The sequence below is a fragment of the Ambystoma mexicanum genome, chromosome 6q, assembly GCF_040938575.1.
Source record: "Ambystoma mexicanum isolate Mex_15411 chromosome 6q, UKY_AmexF1_1, whole genome shotgun sequence".
NCBI classification, from domain to species: domain Eukaryota; kingdom Metazoa; phylum Chordata; class Amphibia; order Caudata; family Ambystomatidae; genus Ambystoma; species Ambystoma mexicanum.
In genome coordinates this window covers 1,150,388,575-1,150,412,018 of record NC_090937.1, presented here as the reverse complement: position 1 = coordinate 1,150,412,018, position 23,444 = coordinate 1,150,388,575, and the positions used below count along the sequence as shown (strand labels likewise).

Sequence of the window (23,444 nt, the reverse complement as noted above, 5' to 3'; positions counted from 1 at the left end):
GGTGGAGAGTCGAATTCATTCGGCTTCTGTGGTTCGGGGGAGAGTGTTGATTCCTCTCCTCCATTATTGTGTGCATACTGAAACTCATGGACGGGAACAGCATCCTGGTATCCCCACATGCCAAAACACTAGGGGTCCACTTGGGCGCCAAACTCAACATGCACAAACATCTGAAAGCAGCAGCCTCATTCACAGCATACTCATTGAAATTCAATAATTTATGCTCTTGTTGCATTTATAAAGTTGATCGATAACAAATTATTACAAGTATAACCAATGTGTACCGATTTAATAGTAGTAACACCAGTTGATGTGTTTTAGTATCTGTAATAATTGTGTATAATTTGTCAGAATTCTTTTAATGTGGCTTCTTTAAAACTTTTTTAAATTTTTTGTGACGATTTGGAAAGTTCTGGAATATTTGTATAATATTTGAAATTAATTTTGTAAAGGTTTAAATTTTGGAACCAAAAACAAATAAAAAAACAAACAATCTATCCAGAAAGTTCCTCACCCCTAGCAACTGCCTCACTCTAGCCAGAGCCATCATCGGCATAAAACATGACTATTGCAATGCTATCCTCGGCGGAACCATTCCAAAAACCTCAACAAACTACAGTTGACCCAAAACAACACCCTCAGTGCCTTGTGGGGCCTCAAACTATCAGATCACATCTCCCAAATCAGACGTGAAGCACATTGGCTGCCAATTAAGGCTTGTATCGAGTTCAAAATCCTATCCATTACTCATTGATGCCTCCACAACACTGCACATTCCCTACCTTACTCACTGCATCACCAAAAAGTCCAACCTGGCCATCCTGCGCTCCTCCTCTGCCACCTCTCTCATCACCCCAGATTCTCCAGAAAAAGAGCAGGAGGATCATGCTTCACCATTATCGCTCCCACATTGTGGCAGGCCCTACCACCCTCTAACAAAGAGGAGACTTCCTACCTGAACTTTTGCAAACAAATCAAAACCTGCCTCTTCAACAAATATGAATGAATCATTGTACCAACTGTAACCCATCGTTATTATGTCCTGTAACCATGTACCTTCCACCGTACGAACGTGTATGTAAACTCTAGCGCTGCGCTACCACTGGGTCTAGGGCGCTAACAACAAATAAAATAAATAAAATAAATGTTAGAAGTATTAGGATGATAGAACGTCATCAAAGCAGGTTAGAAAGCCACTAGCCAACCCGGTGGGATCTAAAGGGGTACGTTTCTTACCTGTAACTCCTATTGGCCAGCATTAGTATCTTTATCAGATTCACATGCTGGAATATTCCCTGGTGTCATGCTCGGTTACCTTTTTGATTGACTTTTCAAAGGAAAAACGTTGGTCTATTTTGTATGCCATCACCCTCTATATGGGTGTTTTAGGGCCCCCATCCAATGGGACATCGAGTAGTAAGCCCCTCCTCTATAGCCCTTCCTCAGATTTTGGACCAGTCATGCTAGATTGCTATTTACTGAGCTATGAGGCTTTTACCCTGTAGGCGTGGATGCAGGGCACATGTGAATCTATCAAAGATACCAATGCTGGAGAACAGGAATTACAGGTAAGCAACTTACTTGTTGAATAGAATATGTAGCGGTATAATAACTGGTGATTGAAAGTTTGGCGCAGAGCAGAGACACTTGCCCACACACAACACCAGTACTCCCCGGACATACCGTTAATCTCGGACCTATGCAGATCCGACTCGGACCTACAACACCTCAGATACTGGGAAAGGAGAGGGATATACACATGGGGGGACCTATATGCTGACGGTACCTTTAAGGAATTTGAAAGCCTACGCGAAGAGGCTGGAGTGCCCACAGGCCAGTTTCTTTGGTACCATAGGATACGTACTACAGCACGAAATAAGTGGGCAACATGGCCAGAGGAACCAGAATCAAACCCCCTAATTACATTATTGTATAACCTGGGCGAGGGAGGGAGACCGCTGTCCCAGATTTACGCCCAACTGAATGACATCCCTAACCCGCGCAGTGCCGGTCTGAAAAGCAGATGGGAAGTGGACTTGGGCCGGGAGATAACGAGTGGAGAGTGGGAGAGGGCCCTAGCGCATCCTAAAACAGTCTCCAGGAATCACAGATTTAGACAAATTCAACTGAACCTCCTACATCGAACATACCTAACCCCATCCAGGCTGGCGAAGCTCACCAAATCACCACAATCTCACTGCACCTGGTGCGGGGCGGACAATGCGGACCTGATTCACCTGTTTTGGTCGTGTACCAAAGCACAAGCCCTATGGACCGCTGTACAGCAGACATGCGAGAAAGCTGGGCCTGCTGTGTACAAATGGACTCCAGAGGAATGCCTACTAGGAACGTACCCCAGGCCGGCCAAACTTAAGCACCTAGTCAAATTAATGGATATGGTGTGCATACTGGCTAAAAGAACCATCGCAATGTCCTGGAAAAAACCTGCAGGACCCCAACATAAATTATGGCACAGGGAATTGGAACGCTGGATACAGGCTGAAACAAGGGCATGGGAAGACAGCCTAGCTAGATCGACGGATGCCTCGAGCATGACCCTAGCGGCCTGGAAAGAACTTATAGGATCTCTGTCTCATCCCTCGGACGACAAGCCCCCATGAAGGAAATAAGCCCATGGCACATAGCCCTACGATCAATGTCATTGAACCCCAAGAGCAGCCGACCTTCACCTTACTAGGATCCTACAGGCTCCAACCCCCCCTCCCCCCCTAACACCGGCTGACCTGATCCCCTCGGAACTGGCAATCTAGACCACCGAAACGAACGGAACACTTGGAGACAGTTACAGTTGAATTGTTGATTTGTTAATTTGTTAATGTTAATGTTCTCTCACGAAATCCACACCATCCTTGAACAGTGTATATTTCTATGTCAAGCTACTGCAATAACATTGATAAATGCCAATAAACAAATTTTAAAATAAATAATAACTGGTGATTGTAAACAGGTAAAACGCCTACATTATTGGAACACATGCTGTAGGATGGCTCTCCCTGTCAAAGTCTATTGCGTGCTGTCTTTCCCGGTAGTACTGCCGTGTAAATGTGTGAGGCACTGTCCACGTCGTTGCATGGTAAATGTCTGAGCAGGTCTCCCGCCCATAGGGCTGCCGCTGTGGCTCATGTTGAATGAGCATGGGGCGGCTTATCAAACGGCCTGACTGCCTTTGTGTGGCAGAAAGAATGGCAGACGATTTGGAAATTGCTTTCCCTGTGTTGGTAGGGCCAAGAGCTGTGTTGAGCTTGGTTTTGTCCATGTAGTACTTGATGGCTATTTTAATGTCCAAAGAAGCAATGCAACTTCCACTGGGGAAGTGGCATTCTGAACGAAAACCAATAACGCAATGGTTGCCTTCTTATGAAACTTTGTTGGAAGTGGGAACTTTGGGGATTAACCTTGAATTGGTCATTAGCAGAACTTTATCTTTACGGAAATTTAAGTAGGGCTCATTGACGGCCAGTGCCTGAGCCTCTGACACCCTCCTGGCTGAAGTGATAGCCACTAGGAATGTGGCCAGTGGCTCTAAATATTTCCTCATAAACCCAGCTAGAACTGTACTCAGGCTCCAGTCTGGCAGAATTTTCCTTGTTGGCGGGAATGCGTGAAAAAGGCCTTTTAGGAAATGCTTAACTAGTCTGTCACTGAACAAGGGTGTGTGTCCCCTTCTTCTGGTGAATGTGGAGATAGCTGCCAGATGTACCTTGATGGGCGAGTGACTGAGCAATTACTTTGCCAGAGACAGAAGGTACAGGAGAAGCTGCTCTGGCTGAACGGTGAGCAGTTGGACCACTTGCTGTTTCGTACACCATGCCACAGAACCGCTTCCACTTAAAACCATACAAACGGTTTGTGGAGGGCACTCTGTCAGATGCAAGGATGTCTTTGTAATCTTGCCGAATGGCTAGTCATTCGAATTCTGCGAAATCAGGAGCCACGCTGTCAACTTTATGGACTCTGGGTTGTGGTGCAGGACCATGATTTGGTGTTGGTATCTGATGTCTGGTTGACTGAGTAGCTTTATCGGTTGGCCCGCTGACAGTTGGAGAAGGTCAGAGTACCACATATGGCATGGCCATTTGGGAGTGATTAGAATGAGTTGACACCGGTCTCTGCGCTTATCATTTGTATTGTCTGACGTATGATTGGAACTGGCGGGAATTCATAGGCAAACGGGTTTGTCCATGGAAAGAAGGCATCTCCCTTTGATCCCTGTTGTGGACTTCTGCTGGCAAACAGCAGACCCTCTTTGTTGCATTTGGTGGCAAAGAGGTCCATGGATGTATGCTCCCATCGCTGGGTCACTCTGAAGTTGTCGAGCTCCCATTCGTGAGACTGAGTGGCTTGCCTGCGGATGCTGTTCGCAACCTCGTTCTGGACTCCTGGGTGGTGGAATGCTTGCAAGAGCATGCGGTTGGAGATGGCCCACTGTCACACCTGCTGGGCCACCTGGGATAGGGTTGTACATCTCGGCCTCCTTGCTTTCAGATGTAAAACATTGTGGTGGTATTCTCTGTAAGTATCCTGACCCTGCATCCTTTTAGCACCAGCAGGAAGGATTTGAGGGCCCATCTCACTGCTCTTAGCTCTAGTACTTTGATGTGGAGTGTCGTCTCCTTGGCTGTCCAGAGCCCCCTGACATGCAGCTGGTTGGCATTGGCTGCCCAGCCCAACATGGAAACATTAATGATGAGAGTCTTATGGTGACCCAGTTTCCCTTCAGCAAGGTTGTCCTTGTTGGCTCACCATTGAAGCTTGTGCACTAGCTTGGGGGTAAAGAAGATCTTGTCTTCCCATGTTCCTGCCATTTTCGATCAATTCACAGCTATGAACTCCTGCAGGGGCAGCATGTGGAGCCTGCACTTGGGTATCAGTGGAATGCACAACGAAATAGTGCCGAGACGGTGCATGCACTTGCGCAATGATGTCCAATTTCCTGGTGCAGAGGTGGGAAGTAGTAAAGTTAGTGTGTTACCTCTGTCCACGGACAGCCTTACTCCTAGTTCCCACACAGAGAATTATGCCACAGAAATATTAAAGTCTTGGATGACCAAAGAAAGGATTTATTTTAGTTTATCGAGAAACCTAGGCTCTCGAGTGTACACACTGTCTTTGACATGGACTCATGCACCCTGGCATGTGTGGACACTCTTACGAGCCAGTCGTTCCTTCGTAGGCTTGCAGCAATGGGTGCTAGGCATTTGATGAAGGTACAAGGGGCTGAACTATGCCAAATGGTAGCACTCAAAACTGGTAGGGGGTGTTTTGCACCACAAACCTTAGGTACTTCCTGTGTTGTGGGTGGATTGGTATATGGAAGTACTAATATGTATAGTATCTAATATGGGATGCCATTGGAATCCGTTTTTTTCACTACAAAACATCAGGAGTAAACCCCTTTCTCTGTGTGACGCATTGGCATCTTTTCTAGATCATTCTTCTTCAACATTTGCATTGCTTCTTGCAACAGCACCTTTAGGTGTGTATGGTATGATATATGATATTGCATTTATAACGCGCCTACTATATACAAGCGTTTCAAGGCACGACAAGGCAAGGGAGAGGAACCAGAGGGAGGACAAAGACAACAATCTTACTAGGCCTAGTGACATTGAGATCGTGCAAGTTCAGGGGGGAGGGGAAAAGTGCCAGGGGAAGGGGTGGAGGGGCGGGTGGGCTAGAGTCCCACACAAGGTATCTGTGAGGGACTGGAGGTTGGTCTGAACTTCCGCTCTCTATTTGGTAGAGGAGAGGCACAGAGGACCCCAGCCAAGATTCTCAATAATGTAGCAATGGACGAGCAATCAAGGCCTGGCTTCTCGGGAATGTGATGCAGGCTGGTTAAGTACAGTGCAGTCCCCAAGCACCCACAAAGGAATATCCGCACACTGTATCGGTTAAAACACTCTTTATATAATTAATATTCAAGGTTATATACAATATCACGATTACGCACTTTGTACTCGGTTATCTACAATGGTAAATATCTATAATTCTACGTGGTACCACATTTACTATTAGATCTCTGTAAAGTGCATCAACTGTATGGTTAAATGCCACACAAATCAGTTTGTAAAGGCCACCAACAATAGAGGAAAGAGGAAAGCAGTTGATATGAACAATTGGCAGAGATACTGGTCACTACCGTTAAACACAGCTGTGTGTGGAGATCCCCGCACCTGGGCAACCTGTAGAATGAAGATACAAGCCCAGTCCACATGTTGTTCACAAGGGACTTCCCGTCCTTGGATTCGAAAGTTCTTAGGCAAACAGGAGCACAGTGGCTCCGGTCGGCGATGGCGGTCGACAGTGGCGGACAAAAGTCCGGGCGCTTCACCTTGGGATTCCGCAGCAGTCCCTGTCTCGGGTCGGCAGCCTGTCGAAGGTCCGTCTACCAGGGAGCTTTGGCAAAGATCATCTGGTGCACAATGGTCCCTCGTAGCTCGGGAAGAGGGCGCCTTACCAGGTCCTCTCTGTGTCAGTCCTTGGAAACACAGCAGCTTTCAGATTGTGAAGGAGAGCCACAGCAATGTTTCTCATCCAGCAGGGCTTCAAGGTCAAGCTTCAGTTACTCCAGTTACTCGTCGTAGTGGACTTCAGCTTCTGAGCATGATTCCTAGCAGTGAGAGGTCCCCAGATATACGGTTGATCTCCCATTGATTCTGCTGGGTCATACTCAAGCATCCAATCACAGCGAAGGGCATTCATGCAGGCAGGCAGCCAATCAGGCACACAGTGCATTCAGGCCATTCACTTCTCTCCAGACACTCACAAACAGGTTATGTGTATTGGGACAAGTACCCAGCCATTCAACACTCCACAATGCATTCATACCGGTTTCGGGCAGGACTGTCTCGGTCATTGTGTCAAACACCAGATACTAGACACCCACAACATAGAATGCGTATTCGTCACACACTCCATTCACCCAGGTCCCACCCACAGGCATACCCACAACATACGGTCGTTGGGAAGGCTCCAGCCAGTCTGGTCAGCACTTCCCCACACTACCATATTCGGAAATTCCAGCCAACAGCCAGTCAGGGGGAAGGTACAGAGTCAGGGCTTCCCGGGACTTCGGGAAGATCAAGGTAACAGGCGATGGAAGGCAAGAGGCCATGGGGGCCATCTTGTCTCCATCAGGAATCTACTGATTCCAATGACACGGCCTGGGCATCCCAAAATGGAAGACGCTCAGGGCACCAGTCAATTCAGCACAGAGCTGCCACCAGCCCGTACCCTGCTCTGTGGGCCACCCACAGGTGCCCAAAATCATACACTAGGGGCACAGGGTTGCACCTCTACCCTTGGGCGCCATCAGGGTATCCCATGAGTCTGTTCACCAAGACCAAAGGATAGAGGTGCACCGACAGGAGTCCCACATGAACTCCTGCGCGGAAAACACGACAGAACACACAATAAAAAGCAGTAAAGGACAAGGATACAGAGGCTCTGTCCCTCCGATGCATTTCCAGCATCACAGTATCAAAAACAAGTAATGTGTCCAGCAGGTGACAAGTGCCAGGTTTAAAGTGCAGACAGCAGGTGTCTAATAAGTGCAGGTAAGGTGACTGTAGGGTTGCAGATACAAACCCAAGTGCAAAGGTTGCCAGGAGGCAGTGCAGGTGTGCAACTGGGCGGGTTGGGACCTGGGCCGGAATTCAGTGGGTAGCCAGGTGACCAGTGCAGTGTCAGACAGGAGATCAACAGGGGAGAGGAAGAGAGAAGGTGAAAGCAAAGAGGAAGGTCTTGAGGGGCTTCTGGAACCGGAGATGGTTCTGCTCAAGTTTCAGAGAGGCAGGGAGGCTGTTCCAGAGGGAGGCACCTGCTGAAGAAAGATCTACCCCCAACTAGTTGCTTGGAGAAGCGACTGACCCTGAGGGAGTTGGAGGTGGAGGAGCCAAGTGCTTGAGTAGGAAGATATTTCATAAGCGAGAGTTGGAGGTATCACAGTCCCAGGCCCCAGAAAGCCTTGTGGACAACGCAGAGGGTCTTGAACTTGATCTTTGCAGACACGGGTAGACAGTGGAGGGAATGCAGTGCCGGAAAGATGCGCTCCCTGGGCTTGAGGCCAAGGATAAGTCTTGCAGAGTTGCAAGGGGCGCAAAGCAGAGGCAGGGAGTTTGAGAAAGAGGCTGTTGCAGTAGTCAGGCCTAAAGAGAACCAGTGCTCTGGAGACAGTGAGCCACTGGGGGAAGGTGAGAAAAGGAAGTGTACCTCTGAAGAGGTGCAGCTGGTAGTTGGACTTTTTAGAGCTGTCTGAAATGTGAGTGGACAGGGATAGAGTGGAGTCGAAGATGACCCCAAGGTTTTTTGCCTCATAGGTGTGTGCGGGCGCAGGGTCAAATGTGTGTAACATATTTATATAGAAATTGTTTTTAATTTTGATATAAAAATGTTTGATATACATTTTTTCAATTTTGATACAAAATGTGTGTAACATTTATATATAGAACGTGTTTTTAATTTTGATATAAAAATGTATTGATATGAACATGTTATTTTTGTTATATATTTTTTACATTTTTTTTACATTTTGATATAAGAAAATCTGATAATTTTGAAATTAAAAATCTGATATCCAAATGTTTGATATCAAAAAAAATGTTTTGATATCAATGTTTTTAACAAAATTATTCAAAGGCTTATCAAAGGCCAGCTTCATATGACAACATACCATCAAGGCCATAACTCACACCTCACAACTCACTATGGCTAACTCCTCACAACTCACTATGCCCTCGACCAAGCAACGTTGCACAAATGTGCTCTCCCATATTAAAAACATTTTAATATAAACTTTATATTAAAATCATTTTAATAGAGACTTTATATCAAACTGATATAAATGATACCCTTTTCATATCAAAGCATATCAAACTTCCTATGAAAATACATATTTTATAACATTTTGATATCAAACATGTTTTCTATTAAAATTCAGATCAAAAGCCTATCAAAAGGGGGCGCTCCCACCTGTCAACATTTACTTGAAGAGGAAAGGGGGCCCCATCTACTACTGACATATTAGGGTGCCTGTGAAGTCAGGGAGATGGCATTCCAGATCTCTGGAAAAGCATTCTGTAAGCCACCTAAAAGCCTCTAAAGTGTCATGCCTTATTGCACCAGACCTCTGATGGCAATACTGATGGTAAAGAGCCCTTAGCCTTTCTAATGGGCCTGAGTAAGTCAAACCTCAAGGCCCTTAACTACCAGTGTTGCCTGTGGCTCTGGGCCATAATGCTTAATTAACAACACACAACCATATCCAGTGCAGTTACCAGTCAGGTTGCTTAAATGCAGATTTTATTTGGCCAGGACAAGTCCGTATTCAGAGCTTGCTCTGGCCTGCTGCTCCATTTTTGTTTGTTCACCTGCTTTTCTCCTCTTTGCTGTGGTAGTCCATTTTCACTCTTAATATTAATCAAGAGTGAAAAAGACCAATTGAAAAGACTGAGCCGCAACGAGGAAAACAATGATGAGAGAGTAATTGAAAAAAATGTCTTTCACTTTGGGACTGGAGGGTTGCAAACGTTACCTGCGTGTTCTAATGGAAATAAACACTGGTGTGGAGGGATGTACTAGCAGTTAACCGCGCTGCTTTGCTCGAGCTGTTACCTCGGGCTGGTTACCAGCCCGCACAGTCACCCCTGCTGGCGTTTATCCCCAAAAGAGATTTGATAAAACAATCAAATGCATCCACCTCAAAATAAACGTCATACTCTAAACAGATACATTAGTTCTGTCATTGAATAAGCCTCAAGGTCAAGTGTTTATTCTAAAAGCTAAGCCATAGCAAAGTAAGTAATCACCTTTTCAATCAGCTCATAACTTTCCTCAAGTTTAAGAGCCCGGTTTTGAACACCTGTTGAAGCGCGAAGGAAGACCTTTAACCACTCTTCATATGCTGCTTCTGAAATTTCAGCAACAGCAAAACACAAAGTCCTTAACCCTGAAAAAAAATGCACATTTTATTGGTTGAGCAATTATTTTATAGTGTCATTTTTTTAAATTACAAAAGCTAGACAACACAATTCATGAATAACAAAATACTTTCATTGAGTAAACTGTAAACATAGTACCACAGAAGCATAAAACACAAAGAATTGGCTAATGATACTATAAAAAATATAAGTGCCAAATTAAAGTATTCTTGTATTAAAAACGGAGTGTATCAAAATTAAAAAAAAGAGTAACAAAAATTCAAGGAAACAAATCTGACAGACATTGGCAAAGCCAGTTAGTAGTGCTTTTTGACAGTGTATGTGCGTGTTTTGGGTGGAGAACTTAAGATACCCAGGAAGAAAAAAATGGTAAGGAGCACGGCACATTCAATATTTAGCTACTGGCTGGCCTAATAATTAAATATTAAAGGTTTCGGCATATATCTTGCCCCTGGTAAGAGGGAAAAAATGTGAGGTAGGGAAGGATCATTCAATGAAAATGCATGGGAGAAGGTACAATGGGGAGGAAAGACATGGGGCAAATAGAAGAGCAAAGCAGCCCTGGGGATGGAAGAAGGGACACTTGGTGGTGGAAGCACTGGGAGGCGGATGGATCACTGGGGCCAGAGAGAGCACTGTAGGGCATATGAGACGAAGTCCACCTGCCTGATTTTCAGGACATCAAGTTAATTGACGAAGGGCCTGAGGCATCTCCTCGAATCAGTCGATTGTAGGCCTGGGGGAGTTATGTGTAGGATCCCCTGGTTACCCCTTCTTACCCCTACTTAGCCCCCACTAGTGGGCAGGGGACAGCCTCATTCACAACAAAATCACAACTGCCCCTTTAAATAAGAATGCTTGGGAAGAACTATGGCTTAATACAGGTATCGCAAATTCAGTAACAGCGAGACTAGTGTTAGATTGCTCACTGGTCCTGCCTTAAAAATCACACTCAAATGTAGGATCGCGCAATGGACATCTTGGAGCTGCAGTCTCGGCAGGGTTTCAACTGCAACAGTTTGGGGCCTGACATAGTTGTGAAGGAATAATGTGGAGATCGTTATCCGAACATCGTGATGAGCACGTGGTAAAAAGGAACTGAGGTAGGGAAGCATTGTGTGCACTATAAGTATGGCCGTCAATGTCATGACCAGAGTCAAGGAGTGCTGTAGGCGAGGCACATGAGAGCCGAGGCACATGAGAGCTGGAGAGAGGTTGCCAAGCCGCATTGCACGCCCTAATTTTCTCAGGAACAGCTGGTGCCAGAGGATTTCTATCCAGATGAGGAATCTGTCGGAGAATGCAATCTACTGAAACATCTGAAAAAGAATGCACAAAAAGGGTACAGGAGAAAGGCCAGAGCACACTGCTGCATCATGTGGCTCTGCTCCTAGAGCACACACAGAATGCACAGACAAGAGGCAAACTATAATTCCAAGATGGTGGACCTGGCTTTTATTTCTTTGGTTGATCTATAGAACAATCACGTCCAAAGCTCACACCTACCTGAAACAGAAACATCAAGCCAAGTGACCCAATCACAAACTGAAATTAGTTTTCCCATAAAGTTGGAGGCTTTTTTTCCCAAACCTGGCCCAAGTAGAGGGAACGCCGGGGTATATAAGACCGACAGAGAGATAGTAGCACGGGTGTTTGGAGAAGGTTGTGGTTGAAGTTTGGAGTGAGTTCGAGATTTATGAGAGAAGTGGGAGGAGGTGATTGTAGAAGGAGGAAAGTGTGCAGTGGCTGGGGACAAGAGGGCAAGAAGGAGGAGGCTGCAGGAGTAAAATGTCATGAGGTGGCAGCAGGATATTAGGAGGTGGCAGGGACGAAACATCTGAATGAGATTGGGAAGCAGGATAAAATACCCGGTACTAATCTGGTAGCAGCTAGTGAGAACAGGAAGCAACAAGAGAGCATGTCATGCCCAAGTCAGAGGGTAGTGGTGAGACCCTGATCAGAAGAAGTTGAACCCACTGTGGGAGGACGCACAAGTCCATGCCATAGGGTTGAGGAGGGTCAGGACCGGAAGGGGAGCAGAGAAGAGGTGCAGAGGGTATAATTCAAGCTCTAGGGAAGAGAGGTGATGAGAACCTTGTAAGCTCCTCTGTGGAAACTACCTGTTTGCTATGTCAATAAAAGAGAAGCTCCAAATGTTTCTACAGCCCTTGGGAAAGACATATAGTGTCAGGGCTGCTATGGCCTGGCTATGCTAAGAAATATGAGGGTTGGAGGTTTGACAACCTTTTCTGGGAGTGTCATTATGTTTTTGAGTGTTATGCCTTAACTTAGTATCTAGAGCTGTGAACATTGCCCAAGCCAAGATGGAGGGTCTCGTTAGAGAGCCGATTGGTTGAGGATTCCTTTTTTCTTGGAGGGAAGAATTCTCAACTGCCTTTCATCATTAGACATCAGCTGAGCAGGACATAAAGTTAGGAGCTTCAGTTATTGGGCCTAATCTTTGGGCCAATCTGCCTGAACCAGGAACGTTTGGAGTAAGAAGTCAGGCAGTAACAGTACGCTGAAAAGACAGAGCTGTATACATACTACCACTAGTCTTCTTAAGATAAGTGCCAAGTTCATTTTAATTCATTTAAATTCTTATTTACTACTAGAAAAGTCTTGGAACCGTAGACTTTATTTTGTCCAGACTACGTTCAGTTATTGAAGAACAATTCATTTGCCTTGAGTGTGAATTCCGGTCCTAAGGTATAAACTTACGTTTTGTAGGTAAACGTTTAGTTTGCCTGAGCATGCACGAGCACAGACTTGTGAGCTGAGGAAATCTAGTCGGATCGCGCAGCTCGTAGGTACTGTTGAATTCCCCGCGGTGTCATTAGTGGTGAATAAAATTAAGCAGCTGCATTGCTGGCCCTTGACCTCTGATCGCGTTGCGGGAAGCAGTTCTGATCGGTATCGCGATCAGCTGTTTGTTTTCCCGCAGTGCACCCAGTATCAGAAGCAACATCGCTTTCGTAATAAAATTAATTTTAAGGTTGCCGTCGCTGGCCACCACATTTCTTTTTCTCCCGTCTCTCGTTAAGAGACGGAGGGAGGCAACAGCTGTTGTAAAATTGAAGATGGCTACACAACGCACAAGATTTTTTAACATGAGTGTCAGCAGATGCTTTTCTTTCCCTTCTGTTCCAAGTTAGAACAGAGTGGGAAAGAGCAACATTTATGTTACCAGTTTTACACAATAAATCTAACTCTATTAAAGGGAAATTCAGTTTTCTAAGACTTAGACCCTATTTAGCTTAGCAGTTTTTTGTAAAAGGTACTTTTAGGTTAGCACAGTGACTTTTGCCATTCCATGGAGACAGGAGCGCGGGAACTTAGGGACAAAGACAATTCCTGCTTGTGACTTTTTGAACCCCATTAGGTTCACTATACACTCTGAAAGTTTGTCTTCTGAAGAGCAGTATTGTTCTTATAGGTTTTAGGAGCACAGCATGAACCCTTTTTGGTGAAGGAGTACTCAGCAAGCCTTGTTTGCAGCTTATGAGTGACTATTAATGTGCTGTTATAAAGGATACAGGAGTCCTTTGAAGGTTCAAAAAAGTAGTTTTCACCATCAAGGGTCTGCTCATCCTCCAAGCAAGAGGCAAAGGACAAACAGTGGCTGTTTAATTTATGCAGGGGATATGCAGATGGAAATGATATGTTAAATGTTGTGTTAACCTATGCTTCTCTCCCTTGCTGCAGATTATCTTGAGGATCCAGAGGTCCGGAAGATGTCTGTTCATTTTTATTTTCTCCAAATTCGCCTCACTCTCAATGTCACCTTCACTTTGGAAAAAACCAATAGCAGGGTAAAACCGACAATGTCTGGAGCTCACACACTAGTCTCACGGAAGTGATGGCAACCAGGAAAATTACCTTATGTGTGAGCAATCTAATGGAAGAATGAAGGGGCTCAAATGCAGTGCCCATGAGAAATGTTAAAACTAAAGTCAAATACCATGCTGGTACCACAAAATGGTGGGGGGGGGGGTGACTGGTTACACAAACCCTGCAAGAACTGCATAACAGTGGGGATTGTGAAAAACCAGCTTTGTTCTGGCGACCTCTTGAACACAGAAATAGTAGCAAGGTAAACTTTCGCAGTGCCAACTTCACGCCTGTCTGGGTCAAGGATAGCAGAATATCTAATACAGAGGGCAGGATAAAAGGATCCACGTCCCTCTCCCGGCATTAAATGGAAAATGGATTTTGTAGCGTGCCTCTGAGCGGAAAGGAGCAAAATCAAGGACGCTGTCCGACACGTCCCACTCCTTGTATCTCAGCCTCTCTGTAGCCAAGCATGAAGGTTCAGACTGCTGAGATTCAGATGGAGGACCTCCCCCTACGTTTGGGAGAGAAATTCTACTCTCTTCGAGACGCCAGGGAGGGCGGATGGACATGCCCAGCAACTCCGGATACCACATTCTCTGGGACCAGTCCGAGGCAATCAGGATCTTCATGGTTCCGAACAGGCGCAACCTCCTGAGAACCAGTAGAATGACGGGAATCGGCAGGAACGCATAAAGGAGATCAAACGTCTTCTTGACCGTCAGTGCATCCCCTAGAGCTCCCTGACAAGGAAATTCCCTGGAGCATAACAACTCGCACTTCCTGTTGACACTGGAAGCAAAGTGGTCCACTTGAGAAGCTCCCCAACAGGAGAAGACCTCCTTCAGAACTTCCTGACAGAGCACCCACTCGTGGGAGGCTGAAGTCAGTCTGTTCAAGGCATCTGCTGTGACATTCTCTCGTCCAACCAGATGAGCCACATTCAGAGAGATGCTGCTCGACCGAGTCAGAACCACAGTCACATTGCTTCTCTGCACAGAGGCAAGGACCCCACTCCACCTCGTTTGTTGAGGTAGTGCTTGACCACGGTGTTGTCTCTCAGGATCAGTACAGTCTTTCGTTTCACAGAGGGGAGGAAAGCGACACGGGTCAGCCTGACCGCCCTCAACTCCAGCAAGTTGATGTGTTCCTGAGACTCTGTCGGAGACCACAGTCTGCTCACCGTTAGGCAAGACAGGCGAGCGCCCCAGCCAGTCAGAGACACGTCTATGACCACCAACACCTGGGGTCTAGGTTGGTGAAACAATGCACCTCTCGGCAAGTTATCTTGGATGACCCACCGTTCGAGATCTTGAGCCAGCTTTGCTCAAGACCTGGAGAAGGTGCTATATGTGGCACTGAAACTGCGACGATTGGCAACAGAGAAGATACTGAAGCAACCTCATGCACAGCCTTGCCTCTGGCACCCATAAGGATGCAAGAGGCCATGAGGCCCAAAAGGCACAGGAATGCTGAGGTACAGACTTGTTCCTGTGATTGGAGGACATTGACTATCCGAAAGATGTTCACTACTCAGTCTCGGAGGCCCTACCCAGGCTAGTGTCCAAGACTGCCCAAATGAATCAGAGATACTGGGACGGCGAAACCTGAGACTTTTTGAAGAGAAGTGAAAAGCCCAAGCTGTGCCAAAGAGTGCATGTGCAGAGTAAGTGCTCTGCAACTAGATCCGGGGAGCAAGCTCGGACGAGCCAGTCGTCCAAGTAGGAAAATACATGAATGCCTTCCCTCCCAAGGAGAGCCGCTACCACTGCCAGCAGCTTGGTGAACAACCTAGGTGCAGAGGAAAGAGCGAACGGCAGGACCATGAACCTCAGGTACTTGCTGTGCTTTTGCTGAATCAGCACATTAAAGTAAGCATTCTGAAGGTCCCGGGAAACCAACCAGTCCTGCAGATAGAGGGCTTACAGAATATGGGCTAGAGTAACCATCTTGTACTTGCCCTTCCCTAAAAAGAAGTTCAGCAGCCACAGATACAGAATGGGGCGCAAGTCTCTGTCCTTCTTCGGTACCAGAAAATAGGTTGAGTACAACCTCCTTCCTTGTTCGGAGCATGAAACCAGCTCTATCGAAGCTGATGGACCTCCAGGTGGATGGGATCTGGAGACAAGGGGGTAGCCAGAGGACTGTGGTGGTGCTGTAGAAACGAGAAGCAATAACCCTGTTGGGTGACCTCTAAGGCGCAAGTGTCAGACTTGGTTTACAACTATTATCTGCTGAACATGGAGCGCCGCACCCAGAGATGTGTGGTAAAACACGTGCAAGGAACTCAGGGTGGCAACAGTAAAGACAGACAAGTGATCACAGATCAAGGGTGTTCATTAAACTGAATATGCAGGTTGGAAAAATACCTAATCTAAACCTAAATCTAAGATGGGAGCAAGCTTCAACCATGAAATGAAAACTAAGGCAGTCCTTGTGGCGTCTTGTCAAATCAAAAAGGGACTATGCTAAAAAACCTAGCGCCAAACCTTACAACTAAATACAATACGAGTGTGGGATAGGATTCATAAGAAAGAAAGAAAGAAGTGTTCACAAACAATATGTCAGGGCGCAGTAGTTGGGGTCTTCCTTCCCCACGTTTTGAGCACAGGACAAGGTGGGACCTTTGAGCACAGCAGAGCTTTCCCAGAATGAAATCAGGAGCCTAGATGGGCAAGTCTCTTTTCTCTCAAAGAATCTCTTGCCTTCGAGGATCTGGTGTAAATAAACAGTTCCTTTCCAGTTGTATTTTAGGGTGATGATTCTTCACCTTTGGCCCCCGCTCCAATGTCAGCCTCCCTCTGTCGGGTTCACAATTGCTTTTATTCCACGTGTTGTTGGGTGATAGCTTTTCACCCCTGGATCCCACTCTGCCGGGCTCAGACCCCTCTCGACTGTTAGCTTCTGCTCGAAGCACTTGTACCTGCTGCAATCTCAAGTCTTAATGTCTTTTTAAACAACAAACTGTTGACACCCCTCCATCGGGTTCACTCTTGCCAAATATCCAGTTCCTTCTCTTTTCTCATAACCCGGGATTTGTCTCCCCTAGCTTTCCATGGTTTGTCGGTCAAAGACTTTGGACTGTATAGAGGATTTTGCTAGGACCCTGTATGACCATTTTGACTGTTCCCTTGCGGGCCTCCTATGGCCTTCCGGTATCAGTAGTTCAAACAAATGCAGGATTAACCAGAGTGTCTCTAGTGAGCACCCATCTGTGCCGGACCCCTTTGCAGCTGGTTTTCCCTTGTTAACAGTTCTTTGAACTTCCCTTAAATTGCTACTTTCGTTCAGTACAGTTTGGTTTCTTATCGGCACTCCCCTCGACTCACCGGCAGTGATGAGCTGCTTGCCGTTTCTTGTATCTGGAGTCAAGGACGGCACCACGGTAGCAGGCGTCTCTCTCTGTCCTGCTTATCAGCGTCGGAATGCTATTTGTACCATTGGCATCTGCTGCAACACACACTGGCTATTGTTCGCAGTCTTACTGTTCCTTTTCTGGACGTTTTGCAGGTCTGCGTCGAAAAGGGCAAAGTTGCTTTTCTACTTGTCGTCCCCTCGGTTCTTACTGCCTTTCTCCTCCTATTCAATTTCCGTACTTGGATAGCGGTCTCGTTGTGCGTCCTGCCTTGCTTGTAGTGTGCTCTCATGCTCCACCTTTTATCCCTGTGGGGAAGGGAAAGGGCCATCAGGTGTGTGTGATTCTGGTCGATTGCCCAACTTTGCCTGACCCTTGTTTTGGGACATGTTAGGCAAATGGCTCTGTTAGTCCGTGGTCTTTCATGGTGTGCGAAAGTGCTCGTATTGGAAAAGTGGGACGGGGCAGTGTTTCTAAATGTCCTACTTGGTAGGATGAGGAAAAGGTATCGAAAGAAGGGGGATACCACGTCTCACCCGTCAGTGTCCCACTTCCACTCCCTGAGGACCCCCCCTTCCAGGTGATCCTCCCTCACTGGTCCACACACAGGAACTGGATCCAATAGAAATGGCCGTGTCCTGGCCAACTGGATGACATCCCCAGAGACTGGTTAGGGAGACAACTTCAGGTTTCTCACACGTCACTGAGGTTTGGTGCGGCAGGTATGGTGGCTGCAGCCACACTAACCCTTTGGGCACCTCTACCCCTACCTCTCAGGAAACGCATTCCTTTTCTTCGGGCAGACTGACCATGGCCTCTCTGGGCTAAGGCAGTGAAGGGGCAAACACCCCTGCCCAGAGACGATGGTTGTGCGGAGATCTGTTGCACGGCAAGCCCCAAGGACTAAGCTGTCACTTTTGATGACTGGACCTTCTGGAGGACGTTGTCAGATTTGGCTCCAAAAAGGTTGCTGCAGTCAAAGGCATGTCCAACAATCTGTCTTGGAAGTCGGCCATAAACCCCAATGTCCGCAACCAGGAGTGGCGCCCTACCGTGTTGGTGGCCATGGCCCTATACAACACAGTCAGCATGCCACCTCCTTGCCAACAAGGGATAAGGGAGTACAATCACCCCTCATCTCTCATCTCTCCCTCTGATGTGCTTGGCTGCATTGACCACTGCTGTCCAAAGGCCTAATGAAAATTTTGCTATGGTGCAAGAGGATTTCACGCCCACAGTGCCAGACTGACGCGAAAACTTTCTTGCTACATCTGTAAAACTGCTTATTCTCCCTGTCCGGTGGAAGGGACGGGAAGGTAGATGTCTTCAGGCCAGCCATAGCAGTCTGGACTAGCAAGCTCTCCGGTGAAGTGTGTGACGAGAGAAAGGCTGGGTCTGACGGGTCAAGAAAGTGTTTCTTTGACAGGTTTCTGTCCACAGTCGGGACAGAGGCGGCCTTCTCCCACGCCTCCAGTACTGGTGTTTCCACTGCCACATTGAAGAATGTCACAAAGTTCATATTGAACCTGGATGGAGCCGACCATCCCAGAGTACTGGCCTAAGTGCCCCAGATTTAAGTGGGAGTATTTTACTCCTTTTTATTGTTCAAGTTGCGAGTAAAATTATTTTTTAGGGAGTAAAAAAAGAAGTCCCATTCCAAATGGGAGTATTTAATAAGCAAGTAAAAATATGTTTAACTATAAAACAGAATTATTTTGTAAGAAATAATTCTTTTCACCAATCTACTTATGCACATTAAAAGGCACATGTGTATATATATTTTTTATTTATAAATGTATAGAGCGCTAAGCCCACAGGCATCAAAGCACATACAAAAACACGAGTGACCAAAACAAACAACAGAAAGAACAGGACTGCCACAATCATACAGAAGGAATCCAGCAAGCAATAAACAAATAAAAAGGTCTTCAGTGTTTTTCAAAACACATGGAGCCTCTTCTCCATGCGAAGGTCCGCTGGAAGTAAGTTCCATGCCGTACAGACGTGTACAGGAAAGGAGCGGCCACCGCCTCTTGTGCCTCTAATTCTAGGGCAGATCAACCTAGTAGACCGAAGGGCTAGTTGTTGATGTAAACGCTCCTTTAGGAAGAGAGGAGCTGAACCAAAGGTACATGTGCCAAGGTGTTCAGCTTGAATTCAATCCTGGCTAAAGCTGGAAGCCAGTTAAGCTCTCTCCTATGAGTTGAAATATGCACTCGTCTGGCCACATTCTTAACAATCTGTACTACATCGTTCTGCAGAATTTGCAGCTTACGTGGGTTATTCTGACTGGCACAGGAAAAAATTACATTGCAAGAGTTTCACAGTTTTTCAGAGCTACAAAACGTTTCAATCACCAACCTCAAATGGTATTGGGATATCCTAATGACATTGTCTACCTGAGTATCAGCTCCCAATGATGCTTCAAAAAACATACCAATTGTTTTACCTTTTTCCTGTATACTAATATCCTGTCTCTTGTTCCTAAACCTCGAGAAAAAGGGATCTACCTTTGCTCGGGCCTGGGCGGAACCGAAAATCAGCAACTCCGCCTTTGAGTTGTTAAGGCATAACCAATTGGAAGCGGTCCATTTTTTTTACTGCATCATATACATATTGCACCTTGTGTCATTAGAGTAGTCACCTGACAATTCTATCAAGAGCTGTTCATCATCAGCATAATTCGCTAACAAAACCTAGACCATCCAATAACTCGCACAAAGAGCAAATGTAAACATTAAACATAGCGGGTGACAAACAAGCACCCTGAGGCACACCGCGCGTGGTCCTAGACTGTGGAGAGGATGCTTGTCTAGGACTACTCTAGACATATGATTACCACAAAAAGAGCTAAACTATTTAGCAGCATTTCTAGATCGGGCACCAATGCCTGTACGGCTAAGAGAAGCCTTTCATGGTCCATCAGGTCGAAAGCGCAGGGTAAATCCAAAAGCAACAGAAGGCCAGATTTGCCTCCGTCCACCATATCCAGCATTTGCGTTTGAAGGTCAATCAATGCACGTTCAGTACTATGATTGGCATGGAAGCCAGATTGCCTAGGAAGTAAAACATTCATTGATTCCAGGTGATTTTAAATTGATTAGTAGCCACTTTGTCCACTATTGTCCACTATTTTTTTTAAATAAAACATTTTATTGTTTTTCATAACAAGGTCGAAAGAACCACAAAACAAGAAAGCAAAAACAAACGAAAAGGACAGCAAAAGCATTACAGAACAGCATCCCCAGTCAAAGCTCTGCCCAGTATTAATGTCACCGGCCACCACCGTTCCTCCCCCCAGGCCTGCTCTCAAGCCAGTCATACGATGACTACCAGCGTCCAGCCCTCAGGGCCCATATTATTCCCATTTCTCCCATATTTTGGATGCTTTAGTTGAGCATCCTCTCGTACTGTAGATCCGTCGTTCCATCATGGCACACAAGTCCATATCCAGTACCCACCGCTCCAGAGTTGGGGGGTCCAGCACTCCCCACTTTTGTGCAATGTTACATTTCATTAGGGCTGCCGCGGTATTCAAAAGCAGTTTCTCCCATTTATTGGAATCGGATTCATCAGGCACCCCAAGGACCAGGACCCGTGGGTCCAGTTCGATAGAGCGATTGAGTACCCTAGACAGTTCTGTGCAGCAAGCGTTCCAAAAGACGTGGATCTGGGGGCATGACCAAAGGATATGAAAGAAAGTTCCTTCTTCTGCCCCATACCGGAGACAGTTCGGGTTTGTTACCCTCCTTCAGCCATACAGGGTGGTCCTAGGATAGTACACCCTGTGCAGGACCTTAAACTGCACAAGCTTCAACCTGGACGAGATGGCCAACTCCCGCGGATGCATTAAAACCTGTACCCAGTCCTCTGGAGCTATTTCACCCACATCCCTTTCCCATTTGGTCTTTAGTCGCAGTAATTCAGGGGTAGCAAAGGATGTGATGGCGTTATAAAGGATGGACGTGCATTTGGCGGGGATGTAGGCTGGGAGTATATTGCATTCTATGGGTGTGTAGTCGGGGAATACCTCCTTCAGAGGTATGTGGATTCGCAGAGCGTGAGTCAATTGCATAAAGTGGTACCGCTCAGTATTTGGCAGTTGGAATTTGTCCTGTAAGTGTTCGAACGAGATTAACTTCCCGTCCCTCAGGATGTCTTCTACCCTCAAGATTCCCGCTCTCACCCATCGTGGCCATGGTTCAAACTTCTCCATTTCTTTCAGGTTGCTGTTCTGCCATAGGGGTTGTGCCGAGGTAATCTTGTTTGTCCACCCCACAAACACGTGTGCCTGCCTCCAGACGGCAGTGGTGTGTGACCCAATCGTCGGAAGAGAGGGCCGCTGTGGGGATTGGTATAATAGATATATTGGATCTGTACATTGCATGGCGTCCACCTCAGCCTTGATGTGAGGCAGTGCTCGGTCACCGTGAAGCAGGTCATTGACCACTACGAGTTGTGAAACCCAGTAGTAGGTTTGGAGACGGGGTACTCCTATCCCTCCCTCCCAGATAGATCTCTGCAAAGTGCTCAAAGCTATACGTGACTGGCCTCCCCCCCAGATGAGTTCCCTAAGGAGGGTATCTATGCGGTTGAATTCGGAGGTGGGGATCGTAAGTGGGGCGTTCTGCAGGACATAGAGATATCGTGGGAGTGCCATCATTTTAAAGGGTGCCGCTCTGCCCATGAGAGTCAGGGCGAGAAGCTTCCAGTGACGGATGTCGGCAGCAAATCGGTCAGTGATCGGCTGGAGATTGTGCTTTGTGTAGGTGGTAAGATCACTCGTTATCCGGATTCCCAAGTATTTAAAGCCCTGCCTTTCCAATTGATACGGGCAGTCCGGCGGAATGGCCTGTTCCACCCCCTCCCCCTTTCACCGGGAAGAGTACCGATTTCTTCCAGTTAATTTTCAACCCACTAAACTCCCCATAGTCCACGAGCAGCTGGGTTACCAGAGGGCAGTTCCGAGTCGGTTCAGCCAGATACAGCAGAAGGTCGTCAGCGTAAAGGGATATTCGATCTTCATGTCCCTCAGGCCATCTGAATCCCGTCCATGCCCCACTCTGACAGAGCCAGAGAGCCAACGGTTCAATTGCAAGGGCAAAGAGGAGGGGGGAAGGGGACACCCCTGTCGTGTACCCTTGCCCAGGGGGAGGATCGGGAAGTCCACCCGTTCACTCTGACCTCTGCCTGTACGTTCGTGTATAGCAGTTTTATCCAGCCCAGAAAGCCCTCTCCAAACCCCATGTGTACCATAATATCCCAAAGGCTGTCCCACCGTATTGAATCAAACGCCTTTTCAAAATCAATTGCTGAAAGGGCCAGTGGAGTATCAAGGATAGGAGCCCGTTCCATCGCCAGGTGGAGTCGGCGCAGATTAATTCGGGTTGATTTATGAGGCATGAAGCTACACTGATCTGGGTGTATCAGGGTGTCCGCCACCGGTTGGAGCCGGTTGGCTAAGAGCTTGGCTAAGACTTTGGCTTTGCCATTAATTAACGAGATCGGCCTATAAGAGGCACATATCTCCGGGGGTTTGTCCGGTTTAGGAATGACTACAATGGTAGCCTTACAAAGGTCCTGTGGGAGGGAACCCTGGTCTCGGGCGTTCAACAGCATCTGGTGCAGGGGAGGTGCTATGTTGTTACTTCCTAACTTCTGCCAGATTTTGATCGGGAACCCGTTAGGCCCCGGGGTTTTCCCCGATTGCAGTTGCGCTAGGGCCTCTGCTACTTGAGCTTCCGTGAGCTCAGAGTCAAGTACCTCCCTCTGTTGCTCCGACAGGGTAGGGATTCCTATGTTATCAAGGAGGGTTGGGTCAAAGGGCAGGGTCGGAGCCCGATGCGATTCCGCGTAGAATTGGGCAAAGGCCTCTGCTATGTCAGTGTCTAACTGGCATCTCTCTCCCCTTGGGGTGAGGATCTCCCGGACACATCGCTGTCCTTCGTCTCGCCTCTCCAGCCAGGCCAGCAGTTTCCCAGCCTTGTCCGCAACCTCATATCCTTGCTCTGGATTCCCAGTGGGCTTGTTTGGCATTGTCTAGCATAAGGTTCCGGACGCGTTCGGTGGCCCGTGTGAGGGAAGTGTGGGTCTAAGGGGTTGGGTCAAGGATATGGTCATTCTCCCAGTGGGTCATCTCCTTCTCTGCCTCGCCCATCTTCTGAAGCCTCTCCCTTTTCCTATTCGCCGTCCAGGAGATTATTTCACCTCGCAGCACGGTTTTATAGGCCTCCCATACCACCACTGGGTCGCTTTCGCCAGTATGGCTAATCTCGAAATACTCCGTCGAGATTTCC

At 47.0% G+C, this 23,444-nt stretch overlaps 1 protein-coding gene across 4 annotated transcripts in view; it reads right to left on the bottom strand.

The window, feature by feature from the left end:
• The window catches only part of ATP8A1 (ATPase phospholipid transporting 8A1), a 1,730,029-nt gene that overhangs the window by 696,261 nt on the left and 1,010,324 nt on the right, over nt 1–23,444 (bottom strand). For all 4 annotated transcript variants that reach the window (XM_069631739.1, XM_069631741.1, XM_069631738.1 and 1 more), the window contains one exon: nt 9,831–9,970. In XM_069631739.1, the coding sequence (XP_069487840.1) occupies nt 9,831–9,970 (140 nt within the window). The remainder of the gene's footprint in view (nt 1–9,830; nt 9,971–23,444) is intronic.